The sequence below is a fragment of the Mobula hypostoma genome, chromosome 10, assembly GCF_963921235.1.
Source record: "Mobula hypostoma chromosome 10, sMobHyp1.1, whole genome shotgun sequence".
Lineage (NCBI taxonomy): Eukaryota > Metazoa > Chordata > Chondrichthyes > Myliobatiformes > Myliobatidae > Mobula > Mobula hypostoma.
Genome location: NC_086106.1, coordinates 101,751,756 through 101,776,431, shown reverse-complemented (window position 1 = coordinate 101,776,431; position 24,676 = coordinate 101,751,756). Strand labels below are relative to the sequence as shown.

The 24,676-nt window shown below is 39.1% G+C and overlaps 1 protein-coding gene across 2 annotated transcripts in view; it reads right to left on the bottom strand.

Annotated features, from left to right (window-relative positions):
• Positions 1–24,676, bottom strand: part of thoc2 (THO complex 2) — a 179,960-nt gene that overhangs the window by 121,140 nt on the left and 34,144 nt on the right. For both annotated transcript variants that reach the window (XM_063060950.1, XM_063060951.1), the window contains exons 2-3: positions 4,743–4,801; positions 3,136–3,227 (exon numbers count right to left, since the gene is read on the bottom strand). In XM_063060950.1, coding sequence (XP_062917020.1) covers positions 3,136–3,227; positions 4,743–4,801 — 151 coding nt within the window. The remainder of the gene's footprint in view (positions 1–3,135; positions 3,228–4,742; positions 4,802–24,676) is intronic.

The window sequence follows — 24,676 nt, the reverse complement described above, 5'->3', positions numbered from 1 at the left end:
CCTGAATGCTTGAAAACTGTGAGCAATAATGTTGTGAATGGCCTTGTGCTTATTTCTCACCAACTTTCAACAAAAATCACTGCTTTTTGAATACGAACACATGCAACTGAAACTACTTAAAAATTCTAACCATGGTATAGTGTCTAACAGCTATGCAAGTGCATACGACTGACGCTAGTTAACAAGTGCTTAGTAACAGTCTTTTGTCCGAGTTATGTAGCATTGTGTCCCAAATAAACCAAGGGAATCCTGACTATTTTCTTGATTCCAAATAAGCAATTGCCCCAATTAACTGATGGCCCAATTAACCGGAATCCACTGTATTAAGTATATGTCTGAGTAATAAATGGATGATTCTAATTGTTATTCCAGCTTCTGATCTTGAGTTGTTGCATTAAATGAAGTAAAAGAAATAATGCTAAATCCAACATTAAGACTCAAAATTCTGCACCATATTGTCTGATTCACATTAAGGGTCAAATGCATATTTGCACCCCATCAACAAAATTAAAACCTCAGCAAGTCTCTTCCCTTCCCACCTTAGAAGTGTAATATGTTATAAGTATTAAATTGAAATTGTTAAATATTTAATTATTTGGCTGGTATATTTTCCTTCCAAAATACAGGGCTGAAAAGTTAGCTCTGTGATATTAATTTTTACTGTAGTAATGTCATCACAAATACTGTACTAATCATTCACTCTTACACCATATTAAAACAAAGGAATTAATCAGCTGTATTTAAAGCCATTTGTTTACTAAAGCAATTTTTAAAAACTGTGCCTGTTCTGAATAAATCTGACTTTATAGGGAGAATGTTAAAATACCCAATTTGCAACAAAAAAATTGCTATTGTGTGACTTATAAAGGCCTTCATTGTTCCATTCAGTATGAAGGAAAACCAAATATGGACATTATGTTTCAACTGACAAAAAGTGTGAACATTGGAGAACAACTGCTAGCTGCTTCACAATGGTATTCTTTCATATAAGTGGATTACTTAACCAGCAAACTCATGATTGCGTGGATACTAGAGAACAATGACAGTTAAGAACTGCAACAATGCAAGAACCTGCCCGACAATTTGGACCTTCCTTAAGTTGTTAATTGGCTCCTGATATTTATCTTTAACCATTTAACTTGCTTTATAATTTTCCAAAGTTAATTGCAATTACATGTAATGGAACAAGGTTTAAAAGTTTGACACTCACTTTCATCGTTGTACAGAAAAAGTCAGGATGAGAACTACATTCACAGTACACGATCCTTCTCTCACTTTCACTCAAAAAAGGGCTTTTCTACAAATGAAATCCAAATTCTTATCTCACATAACATGGCCCACAGTTGGCAGAACAAATTTCCTTCAGGGTCCAGTAATTATGATGTACAATGAACTGTATTTTTGGATGGTTTTATTCTGCAGTGGAGCAATGGCTGCCAGTGAGGAGAGATTATTACAAAAGTCTGCATGCACAAGACCAAAAAAAATCAGAAAAACAGCTGTGAACATGTAATTATGGCAGGCAAAACACTTAAAAGAGTAAAGGTGAAAAATCCTATAAATACTTTGCATAATTAATTTGCTTATTATAAGAGAAAACTGTAAGTCAAAAAAAGTTGTAAGCAATTATCCCAAATCCAATTTATTTGAAAAGGTGAGCAAGGTATCTTTTGCGGTACACCCTCAACCAACAGGTTCTTGAACGAAAGGGGACAACTTCACTCTCCCCATCACTGAAATGTTCCCATGACCAATGGACTCACTTTCAAGGACTCTCTATCTCATGTTCCGGATATATATTGCCTATTTTTTTTAAATTATTTCTTTCCTCTTGTATTTGCACAGTTTGTTCTCTCTGCACCTTGGTTGAACTACCAAGTTGAGCAATCTTTTATTGATTCTGGTTATTATACTTTATGTCTATTGAGTGTGCCCGCAAGAAAGTGAATCTCAGGATTGTATATGGTGACATATATGTACTTTGATAACAAACTTCCTTTGAACTGGAATTGCGAAAATGTCAAAATAGCATTGTCATTTCTGAGGATATGGGATCCACTGGCTATCATTCATGCACACGACAGGAAATGATAGATAAACATACATCCATATCTCAAAAGGTCAGGTACTGACATCCCTGGTTGCCCGTTCAATTGCTGGACTTATCACTAATCTAGCAGCAGAGTAGTGATTGCCCAATGAAGGGATAAAGATGCACTTTGCATTCAACACTCAGACTTACATCAGACCAGACTAGACGAGAAACAAGGGCCCCATTCCAATGGAGTCACCAAGCCTGGTAACACTTAATTTTTTTTAAAAAAGTTAAAATGAAGAGAAGTAAGTAAAGCATGGCTTTTAATATGTTTTTAAATGAAATTTAACCCATTGAGCAACCATTAAAAATAGTTTCATGTTTTAAAAATTATTAAATGAACTGTTAAAAAGCTGTCAGATCATCCAAAGGTGAATGTACTGATCTGCTTGCAGAACAGAATTGCTCAGTCTCACCGGATCCCAATTGGGTGCCGAGGATCGTCTTATTCAATCTCCCACGCTGGAAAAAGTAGGGACAGGGAGTGAGCTGGGTGCAATTCATTCCCAAACCTGAAAATCCACATCTTTGTGAAGCTGCATCTTGGTTCTTACAGCTGAATGTAAGGTGCATCATGTGTCACAACTTCCATGCACATAACAAACAGGACTAATCTAATATATTAATGAATTTGCTTCACTTGCCAACACCAAAATCCAAGACAGCATACAAAATTTACCTGTAAAATAGACACTAAATTGCTCCTCCACTTAGTGAATTCAACCTAGTTCTTGAAGGTAAATTTGCTCTATCAATTAAATATAAAATTAAACTTAATATTAATGATCACCTAAGATAACGTTTCCTGCTGAAGGCGCACAGAGACTCAATGGTGATTAATATTAGAAAAGCTCCTTACAGAAAATAATATTTTACAAAAAATAGACTTCACCTTTGGGAAGACAACATTTAAGTATCTGGCTTCTTTGAATGTTTCACTTCAATTAAAAGCCACATTCTACTATAAAAATTCATTCATAAAATACAATGCTTATTGAATATCCCATGTTGAAAGAAAAATGAAGTTTTCCACCACTTACCATTATATCATTCAGAGCACTGGCTGCTTGGTCTTGTCTCAAATTCCCTTTTATTACATGCCATGCCAACTCATACAAGGCTTGTTGGATATCTGTTTTACAATCAAATTAAATGCATGTTGATACAGGAACATGAATAAAGACTGAATAAGTCCAATCTGTTTCAGATGAAATTGTGTCAAGTTTCAATGACTGAAAATATTCCCAATGAATTCAGACTGCATAAATGAAGCTTATAACTAAAATTAAAGAGAATGCATTTTTAATAAACATCTATACATGGAACAACTGTAGCATGACAACCAATCTTAATTAATCAAAATAGCTCTTGCTCTGAAACCTTTTGTTATATATCTGCTTATCAGTTCATTTCTCTGGAGTCGATGAGTTAAATTTCCAATGGCTTTCTTAAATATCTCCTATAAGCATGACAAGTGAATCATGGAAAAAGCTAAAAACAAAAGAAAAATTAGCAGAATTCTATTTTCTCACCTTTTGTTACAGCTTGAAATTCTATGTTTTTGTTCGATTATCATAGACAGACAGGATATTTGAAAACTAAGAAAATATTCAAATTCCAGTTATACCTTCAATTTCACATCTTGAATTTACAATAAAAAGCATTCTTAAAATCTATTCTGATCTAAAGCATCGATCAGCACCAATGCAGAAATGAGACAGATCCTACATGATTCTCTATTTATGAACCAAAGAAAGAGAACACAAACTTCACTAATTGGAAAATTATTTTATGAACTGAAAGGACTTATCATAAGCTATTCTGAACCTACAGAGACAGAAGATTTTGTTGAAGAATTGTCTTAAGAAGATAAGGACTTCCAGGTCAACATATTAAAGAAGTGACAGCAAATATTAAATCAAAAATTTCATGAGAACTTTTCTTTGTATGTTTGACTCCAATAAATTCTAAATTGCCAATGATTTTAGCCTTCATTGTCTGTGGAATAAGCCAAACAACATTGCTGGTGCAAACCTGGGATGACATTGTAAATAGAAGATTTTGCCCGAATTAAACAGAGCTCAATTCATTTGAAAATAGTGCCTATTCTCCATTTGTCAGACAAAGCATGAATTTTCAAAACCAAACATAACAGAACAAAAATGTCCTGAAATCTAGGACTTTTTTCAGTGCCATGATACAATCAAACTGAACATTTAAGTATCACCTGATGAATGAATATAGGTCATGTTCCTGTCAAAATGAACATTAAATTGTTCATGAAGTACAAGAAAATGAATTCCAAGGCAAATTGAATGTGCAAACAGAAAAGGACCACAAACCATTCTTGATCACCAAGATTCAAAAAAGGGAGGTGAGGGGAGGTAGCAACAAAAAAAATCCTTCCATGGAATTAAAAATTGGCCTTCAAACCTACACTGCAAGGCATATGTTGAATCAACAGACAAAATTCCTCCATATTTCAAATTTCAGGTTCTGTGTCATGTTCCTCACCAAACAAAAATTGTTGTTACATAATAAGCATGTATTCTGAGTGGTGTACAGCAAAAAGATCAGGCCAGTTACAAATAGTGATTCAGTTACAAATAGTAATCCCAGTATACAATCACAAAGCAGAAAATCTTACCTCGAAATGTTACATCATTGTAACCTCGATTCTCACTGAGATTACGGCATAATTGTACACTGCAAAGTAAAATAGCTATCATTAGAATGACTCATAATATAGCATGATTGAATTTATTTATAAAATTAATTAATGCTTGCCGAGCATATTTTTCAAGCAAAATATTACAGATACTGCTAAGCTACAAAATATTTAAATCCTCCAAGACCTAACACAAGCAAATAACAGCAAAACTTGAGTAAATCAAGTAAATTTACAACTAAAACAACAGGAATTTTTTTTCACTGCATTATTTGGTCAAACAAATGCCAAGAGTTTGGTAATAACTTCAAAGGTATTTTTCCTTTCGATTGAAGATTATGTTGATGCACTTGATTAAATAACCACGTCCATAAGACCAACTAAAAGGCATTCTTGTATTAGATTTTGATGCAATATTGCAAACTGGACATATACAATCATATTTATATTCTAGATAATGTGGAAACATCTGAGATGACTTGTAAAATTGACAACATTGATGAGGTTACAGGCACTGAACTCAAACATAGAACATAGAACAGTACAGCACATTACAGGCCCTTCGGCCCACAATGTTGTATGACCCTCAAACCCTGCCTCCCATATAACCCCCCATCTTAAATTCCGCATATACCTGTCTAGTAGTCTCTTAAACTTCACTAGTGTATCTGCCTCCAGCACTGACTCAGGCAGCGCATTCCATGCACCAACCACTCTCTGAGTAAAAAACCTTCCTCTAATATCCCCCTTGAACTTCACATCCCTTACCTTAAAGCCATGTCCTCTTGCATTGACGCAAACAACAGGAATTCTGCAGATGCTGGAAATTCAAGCAACACACATCAAAGTTGCTGGTGAACGCAGCAGGCCAGGCAGCATCTCTAGGAAGAGGTACAGTCGACGTTTCAGGTCGAGACCCTTCGTCCTAGAGATGCTGCCTGGAGATGCTGCCTGGCCTGCTGCGTTCACCAGCAACTTTGATGTGTGTTGCTCCTCTTGTATTGAGCAGTGGTGCCCTGGGGAAGAGGCACTGGCTATCCACTCTATCTATTCCTCTTATTATCTTGTACACCTCTATCATGTCTCCTCTCACCTTCCTTCTCTCCAAAGAGAAAAGTCATAGCTTCCTTAATCTCTGATCATAATGCATACTCTCTAAACCAGGCAGCATCCTGGTAAATCTCCTCTGTACCCTTTCCAATTCTTCCACATCCTTCCTATAGTGAGGCGACCAGAACTAGACACAGTACTCCAAGTGTGGCCTAACCAGAGTTTTATAGAGCTGCATCATTACATCGCGACTCTTAAACTCTATCCCTCGACTTATGAAAGCTAACACCCCATAAGCTTTCTTAACTACCCTATCTATCTGTGAGGCAACTTTCAGGGATCTGTGGACATGTACCCCCAGACCCCTCCGCTCCTCCACACTACCAAGTATCCTGCCATTTACTTTGTACTCTGCCTCGGAGTTTGTCCTTCCAAAGTCTACCACCTCACACTTCTCTGGGTTGAAATCCATCTGCCATTTCTCAGCCCACTTCAGCATCCTATCAATGTCTCTCTGTAAACTTCAACCATCCTCTACACTATCTACAATACCACCAAACTTTGTGTTGTCTGCAAACTTGCCAACCCACCCTTCTACCCCCACATCCAGGTCGTTAATAATAATCACGAAAAGTAGAGGTCCCAGAACAGATCCTTGTGGGACACCACTAGTCACAATCCTCCAATCTGAATGTACTCCCTCTACCACGACCCTCTGCCTTCTGCAAGCAAGCCAATTCTGAATCCACCTGGCCAAACTTCCCTGGATCCCATGCCTTCTGACTTTTTGAATAAGCCTACCATGTGGAACCTTGTCAAATGCCTTACTAAAATTCAGACAGATCACATCCACTGCACTACCCTCATCTGGTAGACCTGGTCACCTCCTCAAAGAACTCTATCAGGCTTGTTAGACACGATCTGCTCTTCACAAAGCCATGCTGACTGTCACTGATCAGACCATGACTCTCCAAATGCCCAGAGATCCTATCTCTGAGAATCTTTTCCATCAGCTTTCCCACCACAGACGTAAGGCTCACTGGTCGATAATTACCCAGACTATCCCTACTACCTTTTTTGAACAAGGGGCAACATTCACCTCCCTCCAATCCTCCGGTACCATTCCCATGGACAATTGAGGACAGAATGATCCTAGCCAGAGGCTCAGCAATCTCTTCCCTCACCTCGTGGAGCAGCCTGGGGAATATTTCGTCAGGCCCCGAGGACTTATCCGTCCTAATATATTTTAACAACTCCAACACCTCCTCTCCCTTAATATCAACATGCTCCAGAACATCACCCTCACTCATATTGTCCCCACCATCATCAAGTTCCCTCTCATTGGTGAGTACCGAAGAGAAGGATTCATTGCAGACCTCGCATACTTCCACAGCCCCCAAGCACATCGTCCTACCTTTATCTCTAATTGGTCCTACCTTCACTCCTGTCATCCTTTTTTTCTTTACATAATTGAAGAATGCCTTGGGGTTTTCCTTTACCCTACTCGCCAAGGCCTTCTCATGCCCCCTTCTTGCTCTTCTCAGCCCCTTCTTAAGCTCCTTTCTTGCTTCCCTATATTCCTCAATAGACCCATCTGATCCTTGCTTCCTAACCTTCATGTATGCTGCCTTCTTCCACCTGACTAGATTTTCCACCTCACTTGTCACCCACGGTTCCTTCACCCTACCATTCTTTATCTTCCTCACCGGGACAAATTTATCCCTAACATCCTGCAAGAGATCTCTAAACATCAACCACATGTCCATAGTACATTTCCCTGCAAAAACATCATCCCAATTCACACCCGCAAGTTCTAGCCTTATAGCCTCATAATTTGCCCTTCCCCAATTAAAAATTTTCCTGTCCTCTCTGATTCTATCCTTTTCCATAATAATGCAAAAGGCCAGGGAGCAGTGGTCACTGTCCCCCAGATGCTCACCCACTGAGAGATTTGTGACCTGACCCGGTTCTTTACCTGGTACTACATCTAGTATGGCATTCCCCCTGGTCGGCCTGTCCACATACTGTGACAGGAATCCGTCCTGAACACATTTAACAAACTCTGCCCCATCTAAACCCTTGGAACTAATCAGCTACCAATCAATATTAGGGAAGTTAAATTCACCCATGATAACAACCCTGTTATTTTTGCACCTTTCCAAAATCTGCCTCCCAATCTGCTCCTCTGTATCTCTGCTGCTACCAGGGGGCCTATAGAATACCCCCAATAGAGTAACTGCTCCCTTCCTGTTCCTGACTTCCACCTATATTGACTCAAAGGAGGATCCTGCTACATTACCCACCCTTTCTGTAGCTGTAATAGTATCCCTGACCAGTAATGCCACCCCTCCTCCCCTTTTTTCGCCCTCTCTATCCCTTTTAAAGCACTGAAATCCAGGAACATTGAGAATCCATTCCTGCCCTGGTGCCAGCCAAGTCTCTGTAATGGCCACTACATCATAATTCCATGTATGTATCCAAGCTCTCAATTCATCAACCTTGTTCCTGATGCTTCTTGCATTGAGGTACACACACTTCAGCCCTTCTACCTTACTACCTTTACACCGTTTATTCTGTTTCGCTTTCCTCAAAGCCTCTCTATATGTTAGTCCTGGCTTTACGCCATGCACTTCTTTCACTGCTCTATCGCTCCGGGTCCCATCCCCCTTGCAAATTAGTTTAAACCCCGCCCCCCCGAACCATGCCAGCAAACCTACCTGCAAGGATATTGCTCCCCCTCGAGTTCAGGTGCAACCCATCCAATCTGTACAGGTTCCCCCTTCCCCAGAAGAGATCCCAATGATCCAAAAATCTAAAACCTTGCTCCCTGCACCAACTCCTCAGCCACGCATTCAACTGCCATCTCCTCCAATTCTTATCATCACTGTCACGTAGCACTGGCAGCAATCCTGAGAATGCCACCCTTGAGGTCCTGTTCTTCAGCCTTCTGCCTAGTTCCCGAAACTCACACTTCAGGACCTCATCCCTCCTCCTGCCTATGTCATTGGTACCAACATGTATCACGACTTCTGGTTGCTTTCCCTCTCGTACCAGGATGTCGTGCACTCGGTCAGAGACATCCCGGACCCTGGCACCCGGGAGGCAACAAACCATGTGGGTGTCCTTCTCACGTCCACAAGATCTCCTGTCTGCTCCCCTGACCATAGAGTCTCCAATGACGACAGCTCTCCTCTTCTCCATCCTACCCTTCTGCACCACAGGGTCAGACTCAGTGCCAGAGGCCCTGCCACCGTGGTTCACACCTGGTCGGTCGCCCCGCCAACAGTATCCAGGACGGTAAACTTATTATTCAGGGAAATGGCTACAGGGGTGCTCTGCACTACCTGTCTGCTCACCTTCGCTTTTGCTCCTCTGACTATCAGCACAACGACCTGCTTCCGACAGCCTAGGTGTGACGATCTCCCTGTAGCTCTCATCTATGACTGCCTCATTCTCCCTTTATGAGTCGAAGGTCATCTAGCTGCTGCTCCAGATTCCTTACATGGTCTTCCAGATCGCCCGGTCGTATGCACTTCTGGCAGATGTGACTCTGCGGGAGAGGGGCGTTCCCCCTGCCACATCTCACATGAGAGGCACATCACCGTCTCAGGAGGCATTGTAAAGACCAACTGTGAGCAAGCTTGTCCTCCGCCTCTTCTCGTCGAAGTCTCTCGAGTCAAAGCCTCAAAGCTCATCACATTACAGTAATAATGCTGACTTTTAGTAAAACAGGCATCATCACGATTTGCATGATGCAAAGTCACATCATCTACACACGCATGAAGTGATGTGGGTTCAAAACAAAGTGTTAATATTTTTTCCTTTCCTAAAGCAAATAGAGTCTGAATTTTATTTACATCTTATTCAAAATTTTTGAGTCGTGAGTTCTGAATTATCCAAAGAGCAAGTTTCCATAATCCAGACAATTGTAAAATTGGGAGGGGGGGGCGTAGAGAGGTGGCAAACAGTTAAAAACTAAGCAAAAATCTGAAGGAAGTAATGCGAACTGTGATGTGCTTTAAATATATTCTTTAAATTTATGTTTAAATTAAAAGAGCAAATAAAGTCCAGAAAACAATGAAGTCTTATGGGCCTTGGATTATGCTCTTATCAGTAGACAACACTGCACAGGAAAACACCCAAGTTAGCAATTCCACAAATCCACTTAGTGGTGCAGAAACATGCTGACAAATTATTGTACAAAAACACTGCTCAGGAATTGCAAACATCAGCAACCGGATGAAAGAAACCTTGCAAGTGTATTACTATCTGAAGACGAAGAACTTTAAAATGTTACTCTTCTTCAGAGTTGAATTTAAAAACATGCTAGGATGTTAAAGGATTCATTTTATTGGAATCATCCAGTAGTACAATGTTTTTGGTTAACAAAGAAATACACTGACAAAATTTTCAATAGGTTCAGGTTGTATTTGTGTGATCATACATCAATCAAATAGAATTTTACTTAATTCAACTTTCAAGACAATTGAATGGGAAGAATAATTAAACTCTACTTTGTTAGTGTATACAACTAATTTGTTTCCAATGTTAGCATCTATTGTCCATTGCTAATTGCACTAAGACATTTGTGAGTCTACATTGGGGGGAAAAAAGCTATTCAGAAGGACCAGGATACCCAGAACCATGAATCACTGAAATTTACATTATAAGGGCATTGGATATATTGGCCTCAGTTGAAAGACGATTTCAACACACACACACACACAAAGCCCAACTATCCATAAATGGTGATGTAGTGGAAAGAGTCTCCAGTTTCAAGTTTTTGGGGAGGAACATCACTGAAGAGATCTCTTTGTCTGTCAACTCAACCTCGACGGTAGGGAAGGTACAATGACAATATTACCAGAGGTGTTTAAGGGGAGCTAATCTGCCCCAAAGATTGCTGGCCAACTTTTATTGTTGTGTAATAGAGAGCATACTGACATACAGAATGACAGTGTGGTACTCTATCTGCAGCAAGACAGATCACAAAGCATTCCAACAGGTGATTAGGACAGCTCAGCACACCATTGGTACTAAATTACCATACTTGGAGACAACCTACAACTCTCAATGCCTACAGCCCACTTGTAATATCATAAGACACATCCATCCCGGATACTGTCTGTTCAATCTGCTATCTGGTCGAAGATGCAGAAACATCTTAACCAAGACAGTAAGACTGAAAAGCAGCTTCTTCCTGAGGGCTGTTGTGCCGCTGAATAATGCTGCATCCTGGCTTGCCAATGGCCTTGAAGTGTTATGGACCGTTATTATTTTTTTAATTAAGCTGGACCACATGCATTGTAAGGATTTGCTTTGCATGGACTGAATTAGCACCACAATCTTGTTGTCTTGAGTATTGAAAACAAAGTTCTATTCCAAGATTTTTGCATAGTACTGCATTTGTCAATGTGGAGCGAAGATTGTTTAATTTTAATTGTCATTTTCTTTATAGTTTAGCAATTATCTGCTTGTATTTTAAGTAGCCTTTAAATACAGAACAGTTTAATATGCAACACACATCAAAGTTGCTGGTGAACGCAGCAGGCCAGGCAGCATCTATAGGAAGAGGCGCAGTCGACGTTTCAGGCCGAGACCCTTCGTCAGTTTAATATGCCTCCGGTAGCTTATACAAAGTACAATTCGGGAAGCTTCTTAGCTTCTTTGCTCTTTGCTCTAAATAAGTATTTTCTCATTGGTTGATTTCACTACATTATTAAATAAGGATTTTCTAATTGGATTATTGTTATCTATGTAATTTTCTTTCCTCTATGGTATAAAAGTAGCTGTATTGTGCCAGGCACCACCCTTCTTTCTTTAGTTTCTCCCTCCAATTACTAGACTTCTGTTCCTGCTTGTTCAAGCTTCCCTTTGTTCTCTCAAATGATCATGAAGCAACAAGCCTCGTAACTTCTAAAAGAACCTCAGATTTAAACAGCAGAGTCCTACAATTTCTGCACCCAACATGGTGCAGCTGTGAAGATTTAAGGACTTGGAAGAATCACAGGCAGCGTGGAAGATTTTTAGCACGCAACTAAACGGGAGATAGGAGCTTCCAACCTAATTGCAAATTGTCTGAGAGAATCAATACATCAGTCTTCAATACATCATTGAATAGAAGTAGGATTACATTGCTATTTTTAAAAATCATATCTGTAAAAAAAGAAACACACAAGGCTGTAGAGCCGCATGCAAACCGGTACAGCGCTAATTAAATACACAAGCCAGTAGAGCATTAAAAAGAACTAAATTCGTACAAGTGGTGGAGCACTGATAAAAAAGTTATAAAATCGTGCAAGCCAGTAGAGTGCATGAGAAAACTTGATACATGCAGGCCAGCAGAGCACAGGGGAAATGATTAAATTTGGGTTATAGTCATAGTCATACTTTATTGATCCCGGGGGAAATTGGTTTCCTTACAGTTGCGCCATAAATAATAAATAGTGATAAAGCCATAAATAGTTAAATAGTAATATGTAAATTATGCCAGGAAATAAGTCCAGAACCAGCCTACTGGCTCAGGGTGTCTGACCCTCCAAGGGACGAGTTGTAAAGTTTGATGGCCACAGGCAGGAATGACTTCCTATGACGCTCTGTGTTGCATCTCAGTGGAATGAGTCTCTGGCTGAATGTACTCCTGTGCCCACTCAGTACATTATGTAGTGGATGGGAGACATTGTCCAAGATGGCATGCAACTTGGATAGCATCCTCTTTTCAGACACCACCGTCAGAGAGTCCAGTTCCATCCCCACAACATCACTGGCCTTACGAATGAGTTTGTTGATTCCGTTGGTGTCTGCTACCCTCAGCCTGCTGCCCCAGCACACAGCAGCAAACATAATCGCACTGGCCACCACAGACTTGTAGAACATCCTCAGCATCGTCCGGCAGATGTTCAAGGACCTCAGTCTCCTCAGGAAATAGAGACGGCTCTGACCCTTCTTGTAGACAGCCTCAGTGTTCTTTGACCAGTCCAGTTTATTGTCAATTCGTATCCCCAGGTATTTGTAATCCTCCACCATGTCCACACTAACCCCCGGATGGAAACAGGGGTCACCGTGAATAACCTGTTAAAATTTCGGCTGCAAACTATTAAAATTTTGAGATCACAGTCAAAGTAATAAAAAGTATGGATGAATTAAGATTGAATCAAGAAAATGGCTGAAGTCATGAAACTTACTAAGAATTCTTATCTGAATAAAGCACCTCAGTTTGATAAAACGAATGAAAAATTCCAAGCAAAATATACCAACACTGTTAGGTTTATTAACATTCAGAAAATGCTTGAGGGAAAGCAAATACCTGCTACTGATTTGGAGGTAAGACTGTGTGGTCAGTTTGATCAAATGTGCGGGTGGTTGAAAGAATTAAATGGGATGAGTAAAGCCTTACTAATCGAAGGAATCCCAAAGCTTGCAATGAACTATAAAAACGCCATGATAAAAAGTAAACTGTCTGGGGAGCAGGTCTATGCATTGGCCAAATGGGTGGAAGAACAGCACGATAGCTCAATTGATGTGCATTATATGAAGTTTCAAAGCAAACTAAAAGAAAATCAAAAGGTGCAACCGCAAGTTCAAGTGTATGGTCCTGCTAGTGACACAACTGCTGGTGCTCTGCCCTGCGAAACACCTACTTCTGAAGCTCTGCCCGAGGAGCTACAGCTGACATCGAATGTTCTTTCTATACAGCCATCCAAACTCCAGGTACAGTGACACCATCTGAAATCCAAAGGATTACAGGGCGGATATAACATGGATTTTACTGTGACTTCCAGGGACAGCAAGGATGACAGTGATGAAACAGTAGGATTGGCAACTATGTCAAGGTCGTTCCCAATAAAGACCAAGGAAGGAGGAGAAGATGGCGACATGCCTGCGTGTGTGTAGCCCTCCGGTGGAAAATGATATCGTATCTGTTAAATAGGGGCCATGGACAATTCTGATTTGATGGAGAATGGACGTGAAAGCACAAAGGAACATCTGGAGAAATTTCTGAAACGCCCGTTCGCTGCTGTCATTACTGTGTGGTTGGGAATCTTTTGGAAGGTAGACCTCAAAATCCCCAGCCTTGCCTGCTTTTGGCAACCGAGGAGGAGGTCGAATTGTTCGGACAGAGATGGCGCTTGGTACTCGGTGTCGGAGAGCTGATCAGAGCTCAAAGTTTTCGGATGACTGAGTCAGAATTGTGGTCGGCATGGCAGGGAGAGTTTTTCTTCCTTCTCCCATCTGCATGAGATGTGGGACATTTGAGAAACTTTAAACTTTACTGTGCTCATGGACTTCTTCATCAAGTTATGGTATTGTGCACTGTTGTAACTATATGTTATAATTATGTGGTTTTGTCAGTTTTTTCAGTCTTGGTCTGTCCTGTATTTTGTGATATCACACCGGAGGAAATAATATATCATTTCTTAATGCATGCATTACTAAGTGACAATAAAAGAGGACTACGTGTCTTCATCCTAAAGGAAGTGAAGACACATCAATATAAAGATGAGAACTATGCAATGAGCCATTTGGTCTACCATCAACCACTTGAAGTAGATAAGATTGACAAATGGTCAGCTGAACTTCAGCGTATCAAGAACATCCAACAACAGCATTATTTGGTGGCCTTCAAATTTTGGCCACTAAGTTGTCTTCTCAGCAAACCAGACATTTGAGTGAGAATTGATGACGCGTGGGAGATGATGAACAAGATACTGTAAAGAGGCGGTTGGAAGAACAGGCCTCAGCATGAATGGATTGGAAGAAAGTGTTGATTGCAAGCAAAAGGTTTCTGAGAATGTTTCTGAACATGAAAAATACTAGAGGACAACATGGTTAACTTATTCAAGCGTTCTGGACATGAAGATATCGTTGAAGATAGTACAAGCTGGTCCCTTGAAGTTAACTTTTATGGGTGGCCTGAAACCAGAGGTTGCTAAAATGGTAAAGTTGACAAAGCTGAATTGGAATGAAGATGCCGTTGCATACAGCGAGCTCATGTGAGTCGCCAATCAAGTGGAACAAGATATCAAAATCCAACCGAAACCCAGTTACCTGTTGAACAACAGCCATCAGCTTCTAATGAACTGAAGAAACTGGATGGGAGTTCTTCACAGTCATCTTGGTCTGGGTCATATTACCAAGACCCATCTCCTGAAACACAGTGTCACTTGTGTGGTAAAAGCAGACATTGGGCTTCAAGACTTTGGCATAAAGAACAACAGAAACAAGCTCAACAGCAAACTGAGCCCCCTGCCTCACAAAGTTCTGAAGATTCTAAGTTGATGACACAGTTTCAACAAGCAGTGGTGGATATGATGGACATACGGTCATGGTCAAAAAAATGACGAGGCTTTTTTCTTAGTCTTTGCTTACCTTGATAGAGCAAAAACCTAGATGGCTTATATGTTAACCTACTGATTGGAAATAAGTGTGTTTAATTCTTATTGTATAAAGTAGCTGACCTGACATGTATCGCCAAAGCTACTGCCTAAAGGTGCCAAATACCACAAACTGAAATCAGTGAATGCACAGTGGGTACATGAGGACAGGGAATTGCATTAATCAAAAACGAACCAGTCGAAGTACAAATCTGTCTCACCTAAAAGAAATGCAATCCAGGTAGGAGATATCTCATAACCTCTTCATGGAATGGATGTCTTCCTAATTTTAGACTCTACCCTTGAGCTTGTGGAGGGTAAAATTATTTGGAATCTCATGCAGTTAGCCAAATCTGAATGAACTACTCATCCCATATGGTCAAAAGATCAAAATGACTGTGGCCTGCTGGAAATGAATCCTACTAAGTTTACTTGAGAAGATGCCATCTTGTACTAAGCAGTATCCTCTGAGCAGAACATCTGTGGAAGGTATTTTACCTACTGACAACCAGCAGGCAGTGCGAGGGATCCTTATTCAGACTCACAGCCTATCAAACAGTCCAGTCTGGCCTGTAATGAAAGCAAATGGTACCTGAAAATTGACAATGGATTGCTGGGTTGCTAATTAATTTATTGACAAGTTAACCACTTTAGCAGCAGATCCATCCACTATTTTTAATGCTCTGAACTCGTCACACAAGTGGTTTACAGTCATTGATATGGCCAATAGATTCTGTTCAGTAGTACTGGTGCCTGAATGTCAACAGTGGTTGGCTTTTCCATTTATGATCAACAATACCAGTGGACAAGGGTACGACAAGGGCTCCACAACACTACCATTGTCTATCACATGGCTTTGAGGCAACATCTGAGGGACCTACCCCTTGATTTGACTATCATACAATGTGTGGATAATATCCTGATTGCATCCTAAACTGTACACCAGCATGAACGTTATGTGCTTAATTTGCTCAATTAGCTAATCTCCAGGGGTCACAAAGTAAACCTAGACAAGGCTCAATTACAACAAGAGGAAGTAAATTTACTCAGGACAAAAAAATTTCCCAAAGTAAATGGGAAATGACTGAGGACCATGCAAAAGTCAGTCATTTGTAGCTTTGTACAACTACAACAGAGCATGGGTCAATTACTCAACCACTCAACAATCTGCTAAAAGGCAGTAAGTGCTTAGATGACCTTGTGACTCTCAATGAAGAACAGCTGGAAGCTATTCGAACTTTAAAAGCTGCATTGTATACTGTACCTACATTAGGAATCCACAATACAAGCAGACCATTTACCCTGTATGTTGATGAGAAATGTGATTATATGATAGCAGTTTTAACTCAAGAACAAAGTTCAAAGTACATTTATTATCAAAGAATATAGAAATTATACAACTTTGAGATGTGTTTGCTCACAGGTAGCCACAAAGCAAGAAACCCAAAAGAACCCGAATAAAAACAATTGAAACACCAACACCAGACACACATGGGAAAAAAACACAAATCATGTAAACAATTGAAGCAAACAACAATCCAAACCAAAAATTGAGCCATCAGATCCAAACCCTGGAGCAGCCCAGAGCCTTGCTTGTCAGTTCATCAAATTAGTGGGCACAGAGCACAGATGTCAGGAAAGTCTTCAGAGCCTCAGTGCCAGAGAGAGAGAGAGAGAGAGAGAGAGAGAGAGAGAGAGAGAGGAGCCATCATCACAGAGATTGAGAAAAATTGACTCTCGCTCCAGATCCCAACAAGCTCTCTTTTCAGTCCATCTAGGCTGGCCTTGAAATTGATCAAACGGTGGAACAGTGAAAGGCTCCAGTGCCCAAGAGAGAGAGGAGAGAACATCGCGCAGAGTGAGTGAAATCAGTTCTCGCATATGATCTGGGTTGATGTTTACACTGCCTGAAGAGCATATCGTACCTTGCTCTAGGACCTGGGCACAGCTGCTGTGAAAGGCTCCCAGCCTGACCACGTCACCCAGCAACTTGCTCCGGGACTGGTTTTCGCCAGCTAGCCCAAAGCCACTCTCAAGCTCTTCAGATCAGTTCAGCGCCCAAAGCAATCCATCCTCGTGCCCAGGCAGCGTATTCTTTTGGCACCCAGAGCGATCCAACCTCACTTCCGGTCCAACTGTCTGAGCATCGGAACTCCATCTGCAACGATTCTGCAACATGCCATTTCGGCTCACCCCTCCACTGCTTGCAGAAATAATTTAACACAATTTACCTCAGAAAAGGTATTACTGATTATGCTTTTAGTTGGATTTCTTAGCTTTTCGATGACCAGGAAGCTGTCATACACGTTCTGTAGTGCCATCTTAACATGGCGATCTATAGTGTCCTGCTGGTTATTACTCTGCTAAATCGGATATTATAGCATTAGGAAGGGGTCCGTATCTATGAACAGTGCAGGCAACTTATCTGGCAGTAATGACTGTTCGATCAAATTTTCAATGTTTGATGTCCACACTTCATATACTTTACTGATTATGAATAGGGTCTCTCAAGTAACAACTGCTCAGTATCCAAGTGGTCAACTGTTCTAGAAGCACCTAATATCACCATTCAACAGGTGAGCCCAGCAAATCCAGCTACACTGTCATTGTTGACATGGTATCTTATGGTCTATAGGAGATTGGGGCTGAAAGGGATCAGCCATGATGAAACGGTGGAGTCGACTCGATGGGCCACATGGCCTAATTCTGCTCCTATGTCTAATGGTCTTACGATCATGACTGTACAAGAGCAAGAGTATGCAAATTATTACAAAGAAATGCCTTTATCAAACCCAGATTTGATTCTACATACTGATAGCTCCTCAGCGATTGAGTGCAGAATTCGAATGGCTAGACGGGCAGTGCTTCTGAAACTGAAATGCTGGCATCATGAAGCATGGATCATGGTATCTCTGTGCAACAGGCAGACCAAAATTCTTTGATTGAAGCCTGTAAGTTGGCAGAAGGAAGAATTGCTAACATCAACACTGATTCTCAATATGTTTTTGGAGTTGTCTATGATTTTAGAAACGTACAAAGAAAATAAGGATTTCTTATGACTATAAGAACTCCAAGCAAAAATGGCCAATTAGTACAAGGACTTCTGGATGACATCCAAGTGCCATCAGAAGTAATGTATTAAATTAATGGAAAGCCATGGAAATGCATTTGTGAATGAAACTGCAAAAAGGGCAGCATGGGAAAAATAAAGGAAATACAAGGAGTACCAAGAACATATGCAATGAATCTGACAACTGGAATTGTTGAAATAAAGTTGAACTCTGTATTGCAGACAAACATACAAGTTATCAAAGACATGCAATTCAAAGATCCAGACTGGAAAAATGGTTCTGGATGGAGAATGGTGGGAAGTTAAACAGTGGAGTATGGAGATATGGCACTAGTCATAGACTATAAACCACCTGCATAACTTCCTTATCTGGCTCAACACATACAATCCTGACGACAAATTGAGAGTGCAAAAGATGATCAACATATTCTCCCAATAGTGGTGGAAACCAAAGTTCAGGGCACAAGCTCAACAAAATATTTGAAAAATACATGACATGTAATAAAACAAATCCTGGAGTAGCAGAAAAAAGTGTTCCTGCCCCAACTGGTCCATCAGTCCTGGCAAACACTTGCAAGAGTGTTCCTTGTTCACAGTTGATGAACATTGAATGGTCCTTTTCTTGAGCACATCACCCAGAGTCATCAAGACAAGTCAAACAAATCCTCAACCATCAGGCACTTGAACCAAAGGGGATAACTTCAGTCAAGAAATCCAACTTCTCTTGCTCCATCACTGAAATGTTCCCCCAACCTAAGGATTCAATTTCTAGGACTCTTCAGCTCATGTTCTTGATTATTGATATCATGCTTATTTATTATTTTTTTCCTTTCTTTTTGTATTTGCACAGCTTGTTGTCTTCACACACTGGTTGTCTGGCCTGTTGGTGCAGTATTTCATGGATTCTATTATGGTTATTGAATATGCTCCCAAGAACATGAATCTCGAGGTTCTATATGGTGACATACACTTAAATTCAGAAGTTTACATATACCTTAGCCAAATACATTTAAACTCAGTTTTTCACAATTCCTGACATTTAATCCTAGGAAACACTCCGTCTTAGGTCAATTAGGATCACTACTTTATTTTAAGAATGTGAAGTGTCGGAATAATATAGTAGAGAGAACGATTTATTTCAGCTTTTATTTCTTTCATCACTTTCCCAGTGGGTCAGAAGTTTACATACACTTTGATAGTATTTGGTAGCATTGCCCTTAAATTGTTTAACTTGGGTCAAACTTTTTGGGTATTCTTCCACAAGCTTCTCACAATAAGTTGCTAGAATTTTGTTCCATTCCTCCAGACAGAACTGGTGTAACTGAGTCAGGTTTGCAGGCCTCCTTGCTCACACATGCTATTTCAGTTCAGCCCACAAATTTTCTATTGGATTGAGGTCAGGGCTTTGTGATGGACACTCCAATACCTTGACTTTGTTGTCCTTAAGCAATTTTGCCACAAATTTGGAGGTATGCTTGGGTCATTGTCCATTTGGAAGACCCGTTTGCGACCGAGCTTTAACTTCCTGGCTGACGTCTTGAGATGTTACTTCAATATATCCACATAATTTTCCTTCCTCATGATGCCATCTATTTTGTGAAGTGCACCAGTCCCTCCTGCAGCAAAGCACTCCCACAACATGATGCTGCCACCCCCATGCTTCATGGATGGGATGGTGTTCTTCGGCTTGCAAGCCTTGCCCTTTTCCCCTCAAATATAACGATGGTCATTATGGCCCAACAGTTCAATTTTTATTTCATCAGACCGGAGGACATTTCTCCAAAAAGTAAGATCTTTGTCCTCATGTGCACTTGCAAACTGTAGTCTGGCTTTTTTTATGGCAGTTTTGGAGCAGTGGCTTCTTCGTTGCTGAGCAGCCTTTCAGGTTATGTCGATATAGGACTCGTTTTACTGTGGATATAGATACTTGTGTACCTGTTTCCTCTAGCATCTTCACAAGGTCCTTTGCTGTTGTTCTGGGATTGATTTGCACTTTTTGCGCCAAAGTACATTCATCTCTAGGAGACAGAATGTGGCTCCTTCCTGAGCAGTATGACAGCTGTATGGTCCCATGGTGTTTATACTTGTGTACTATTGTTTGTACAGATGAACGTGGTACCTTCAGGCGTTTGGAAATTGCTCCCAAGGATGAACCAGACTTGTCATCATTTCTGACCTCAATCCGATAGAAAATTTGTGGGCAGAATTGAAAAAGCGTGTGTGAGAAAGGAGGCCTACAAACCTGACTCAGTTACACCAGTTCTGTCTGGAGGAATGGAACAAAATTCCAGCAACTTATTGTGAGAAGCTTGGGGAAGGCTATCCAAAATGTTTGACCCAAGTTAAACAATTTAAAGGTAATGCTACCAAATGCTAACAAAGTGTATGTAAACTTCTGACCCACTGGGAAATCGATGAATGAAATAAAAGCTGAAATAAATCATTCTCTCTACTATTATTCTGACATTTCACATTCTTAAAATAAAGTAGTGATCCTAACTGACCTGAGACAGGGAATGTTTTCTAGGATTAAATGTCAGGAATGGTGAAAAACTGAGTTTAAATGTATTTGGCTAAGGTGTATGTAAACTTCTTTTTTAAATCTTTTTATTAAATAAGTATACAAAAATGTAAGCCATATAGACACTAATACACTGTTAGAATATAATAAAATTACAGAAGATATTAATACAAAAAAAAACTACAAACAATGTAATTTAAACATAACATACCAAGGTAACATAATAGTATACTAATTTTATATGTATATCAATAGAGAAAAGGGAAAAAAAACCCCAAAAAAAACCCACCGTGCAACTAACTAAAAGCAAAGCAAAGCAATGGGCTAACTTGAAACCAAACAGAGTTAAACTTAAAATCACATCCTCAATCCCAACCTCCATTAAAAACAGTAAAAAAAACAAGGGTATATATTACATTAAATGAAAATATTGAATAAAAGATCTCCAAGTCTGTTCAAATTTAAATGAGGAGTCATAAAGATTGCTTCTAATTTTCTCCAGATTCAAGCATAATATCATCTGAGAAAACCAAAAAAAGGTAGTTGGAGCATTAAGCTCTTTCCAATGTTGTAAGATACATCTTTTCGCCATTAAAGTAAGAAATGCAATCATTCTACGGGCTGAGGGGGAGAGATTACTGGAAATTTTAGGTAGTCCAAAGATAGCAGTAATAGGGTGAGGAGAGATATCTATATTCAATACCTTAGAGATAATATTAAAAATGTCTCTCCAAAAAATTTCCAAAGTAGGGCAAGACCAAAACACATGAGTTAAAGAGGCTATCTGCCCCAGATATCTATCACAAAAAGGATTAATATGAGAATAAAAGCGCGCTAACTTATCTTTGGACATATGTGCTCTATGAACAACTTTAAATTGAATTAGGGAATGTTTAGCACAGATAGAGGAAGTATTGACTAATTGTAAAATCTGCCCCCAGTCATCCACGGAAATGGTAAACCCCAATTCCTGTTCCCAATCTACCCTAATCTTACCAAATGGAGCTTTCCTAAGTTTCATAATAATATTATAAATCATAGCCGATGCACCTTTCTGACATGGATTAAGGTTGATTATAGTATCTAAAATGTATGTAGGAGAAAGCATTGGAAAGGAAGAAAGTATAGCACTTAGGAAATTTCTAACTTGTAGATATCTAAAAAAATGTATTCTTGATAAGTTATATTTATTAGATAATTGCTCAAAAGACATAAGGGAACCATCTAAAAATAAATCCAAAAACCGTGAAATACCCTTAGTCTTCCAAGTTTGAAAAGCACGATCCATAAAAGAGGGAGAAAAAATGTTACCTAAAATAGGAATCGCTAACCCAAATTGATTAAGATCAAAAAATTTTCTGAATTGAAAGCAAATACGCAAGGTATATTTAACTATCGGGTTAGACACCTGTTTAAGACGTTTCCAATCAAAAGGAAGAGAGGAACCTAAAATAGAGCCAAGTGTAAAACCCTGAACAGATTGTAATTCCAATACTACCCATTTAGGAATGGATAGTATATCCTGGTCCAGTAACCAGAATTTCATATGTCGAATATTAATTGCCCAATAATAAAATCTTAAAGTTAGGTAATGCTAAGCCTCCATCTCTCTTAGCTTTCTGTAAATGTATTTTACCCAGTCTCGGGTTTTTATTCTGCCAAATAAATGAAGAAATTTTAGAGTCAACTTTGTCAAAAAAAGATTTTGGAACAAAGATTGGTAATGCCTGAAATATATATAAAAATTTTGGCAAAAAAAACATCTTAACTGCATTAATACGACCAATCAAAGTTAAATATAAAGGAAACCATTTAGATGAAAGTTGAGTAATATGGTTTATTAATGGTAAAAAGTTAGTCTTAAATAAATCTTTATATTTACAAGTAATTTTAATCCCAAGATATGAAAAATAATTATTAATCAATTTAAATGGAAATTTATAATATAAGGAAAGTTGTTTATTAATCGGAAAGAGTTCACTCTTGCTAAGATTTAATTTATAACCTGAAAAAAGACCAAATTGTGCTAATAACTCTAAAACAGCCAGGATGGATTTTTGAGGATTAGAAATATATAAAAGTAAATCATCAGCATAAAGTGATAATTTATGGGACTTTAAGCCCTGAGTTATCCCAGTAATATTTGGAGATTCTCGAATGGCAATTGCAAGAGGTTCTAATGCAATATCAAATAATAAGGGACTAAGAGGACAACCTTGTCGAGTACCTCGAAAAAGAGGGAAAAAAGGTGAACTTAAAGAGTTAGTACGGACCGAGGCCACAGGAGAATAATATAAGAGTTTAATCCAGGATATAAATTTCGAGCTAAAATTAAACATTTCAAGCACCTTAAATAAATAAGGCCATTCTACTCTATCAAAAGCTTTCTCGGCATCTAAAGAGATAACACATTCAGGAACATTTTGTGAGGGAGTATAAACGATATTTAACAGTGTACGAATATTATAAAAAGAGTAACGACCTTTAATAAAACCCGTTTGGTCTTCCGAAATAATAGAGGGAAGTACTTTTTCTAATCTATTTGCTAATAACTTAGAAAAAACTTTAGAATCAACATTTAATAAAGATATTGGTCTATAAGATGCACATTGAGCAGGATCTTTATCCTTCTTTAATATTAAAGAAATTGACGCTCTATTAAAAGAGTCAGGAAGTTTACCAAGTTTCAATGAAGCCTCGAAAACCCTACAGAGCCAAGGGATTAATGAAGGAGCAAAACATTTATAAAATTCTACGGTAAACCCATCAGGGCCAGGAGCTTTCCCCAAATTCATAGAGAAAATAACATTCTTAATCTCATCCATGGTAATGGGAGTATCTAACATAGAAGCCATATCCTGTGAAATCTCAGGGAAGTCTAAATCATCTAAAAAATCATTCATATATTTAGAATCTCGAGGAGACTCTGATTGATATAAGGAAGAGTAAAAATCACAGAAGGTTTGATTAATCCCCACATGATCAAGTATCAGTCGATCATTTTGGTTATAAATCTGATTAATTTGAGATTTAGCATAATTAGACTTCAATTGATTAGCCAACAGTTTGCCAATTTTGTCACTGTGTACATAAAATTCACTTCTTGTTTTCTTTAATTGGTTTACAATCGAGGACGAGAGTAATAAACTGTGTTCCATTTGAAGTTCAGTTCTTTGTTTATATAACTCCTCAGAAGGAGCTATAACATATTTCTTATCAATTTCCTTAATCTTGTCCACAATTACCAACTCCTCCTGCTTCTGCTTCTTCCTCAAAGCAGCAGAATACGAGATAATCTGACCACGAATATAAGCTTTAACAGTGTCCCAAAGAGTGTTAACAGAAATATCCTCTGTATGGTTAATTGTAAAAAAAAATCAATCTGTTCATTCATAAAGTTAACAAAGTCCGAGTCCTGAAGCAACAGCGAATTAAAACGCCATTGTCTATTATTTTGTATATTGGCCAGAACTTTAATAGAAAGCTTAAGTGGAACATGATCCGAAATGGTTACAGAATCATAATCACATTTAATCACTGAGGAAATAAGACGAGAATCAACAAAGAAATAATCAATTCTTGAATAGGAATGATGAACATGTGAAAAAAAAGAAAAATCTTTTTCCTGAGGATGCAAAAAGCGCCAAATGTCCGTCGACCCAGAATCAGAAAGGAATGAATTAATCAAAGTTGCAGATTTATTAGGTAAGGTCCGTAAAGGAGCCGAACGGTCCAAAGCTGGAGACAAACAGGTATTAAGATCTCCGCCCCAGATCAATGAAAACTCATTCAAATTCGGAAACTGATTAAATAATGATTTATAAAATTCCGGACAGTCCATATTAGGAGCATAAACATTAACCAAAACTACTTTTTTATTGAATAGTAAACCAGTAAC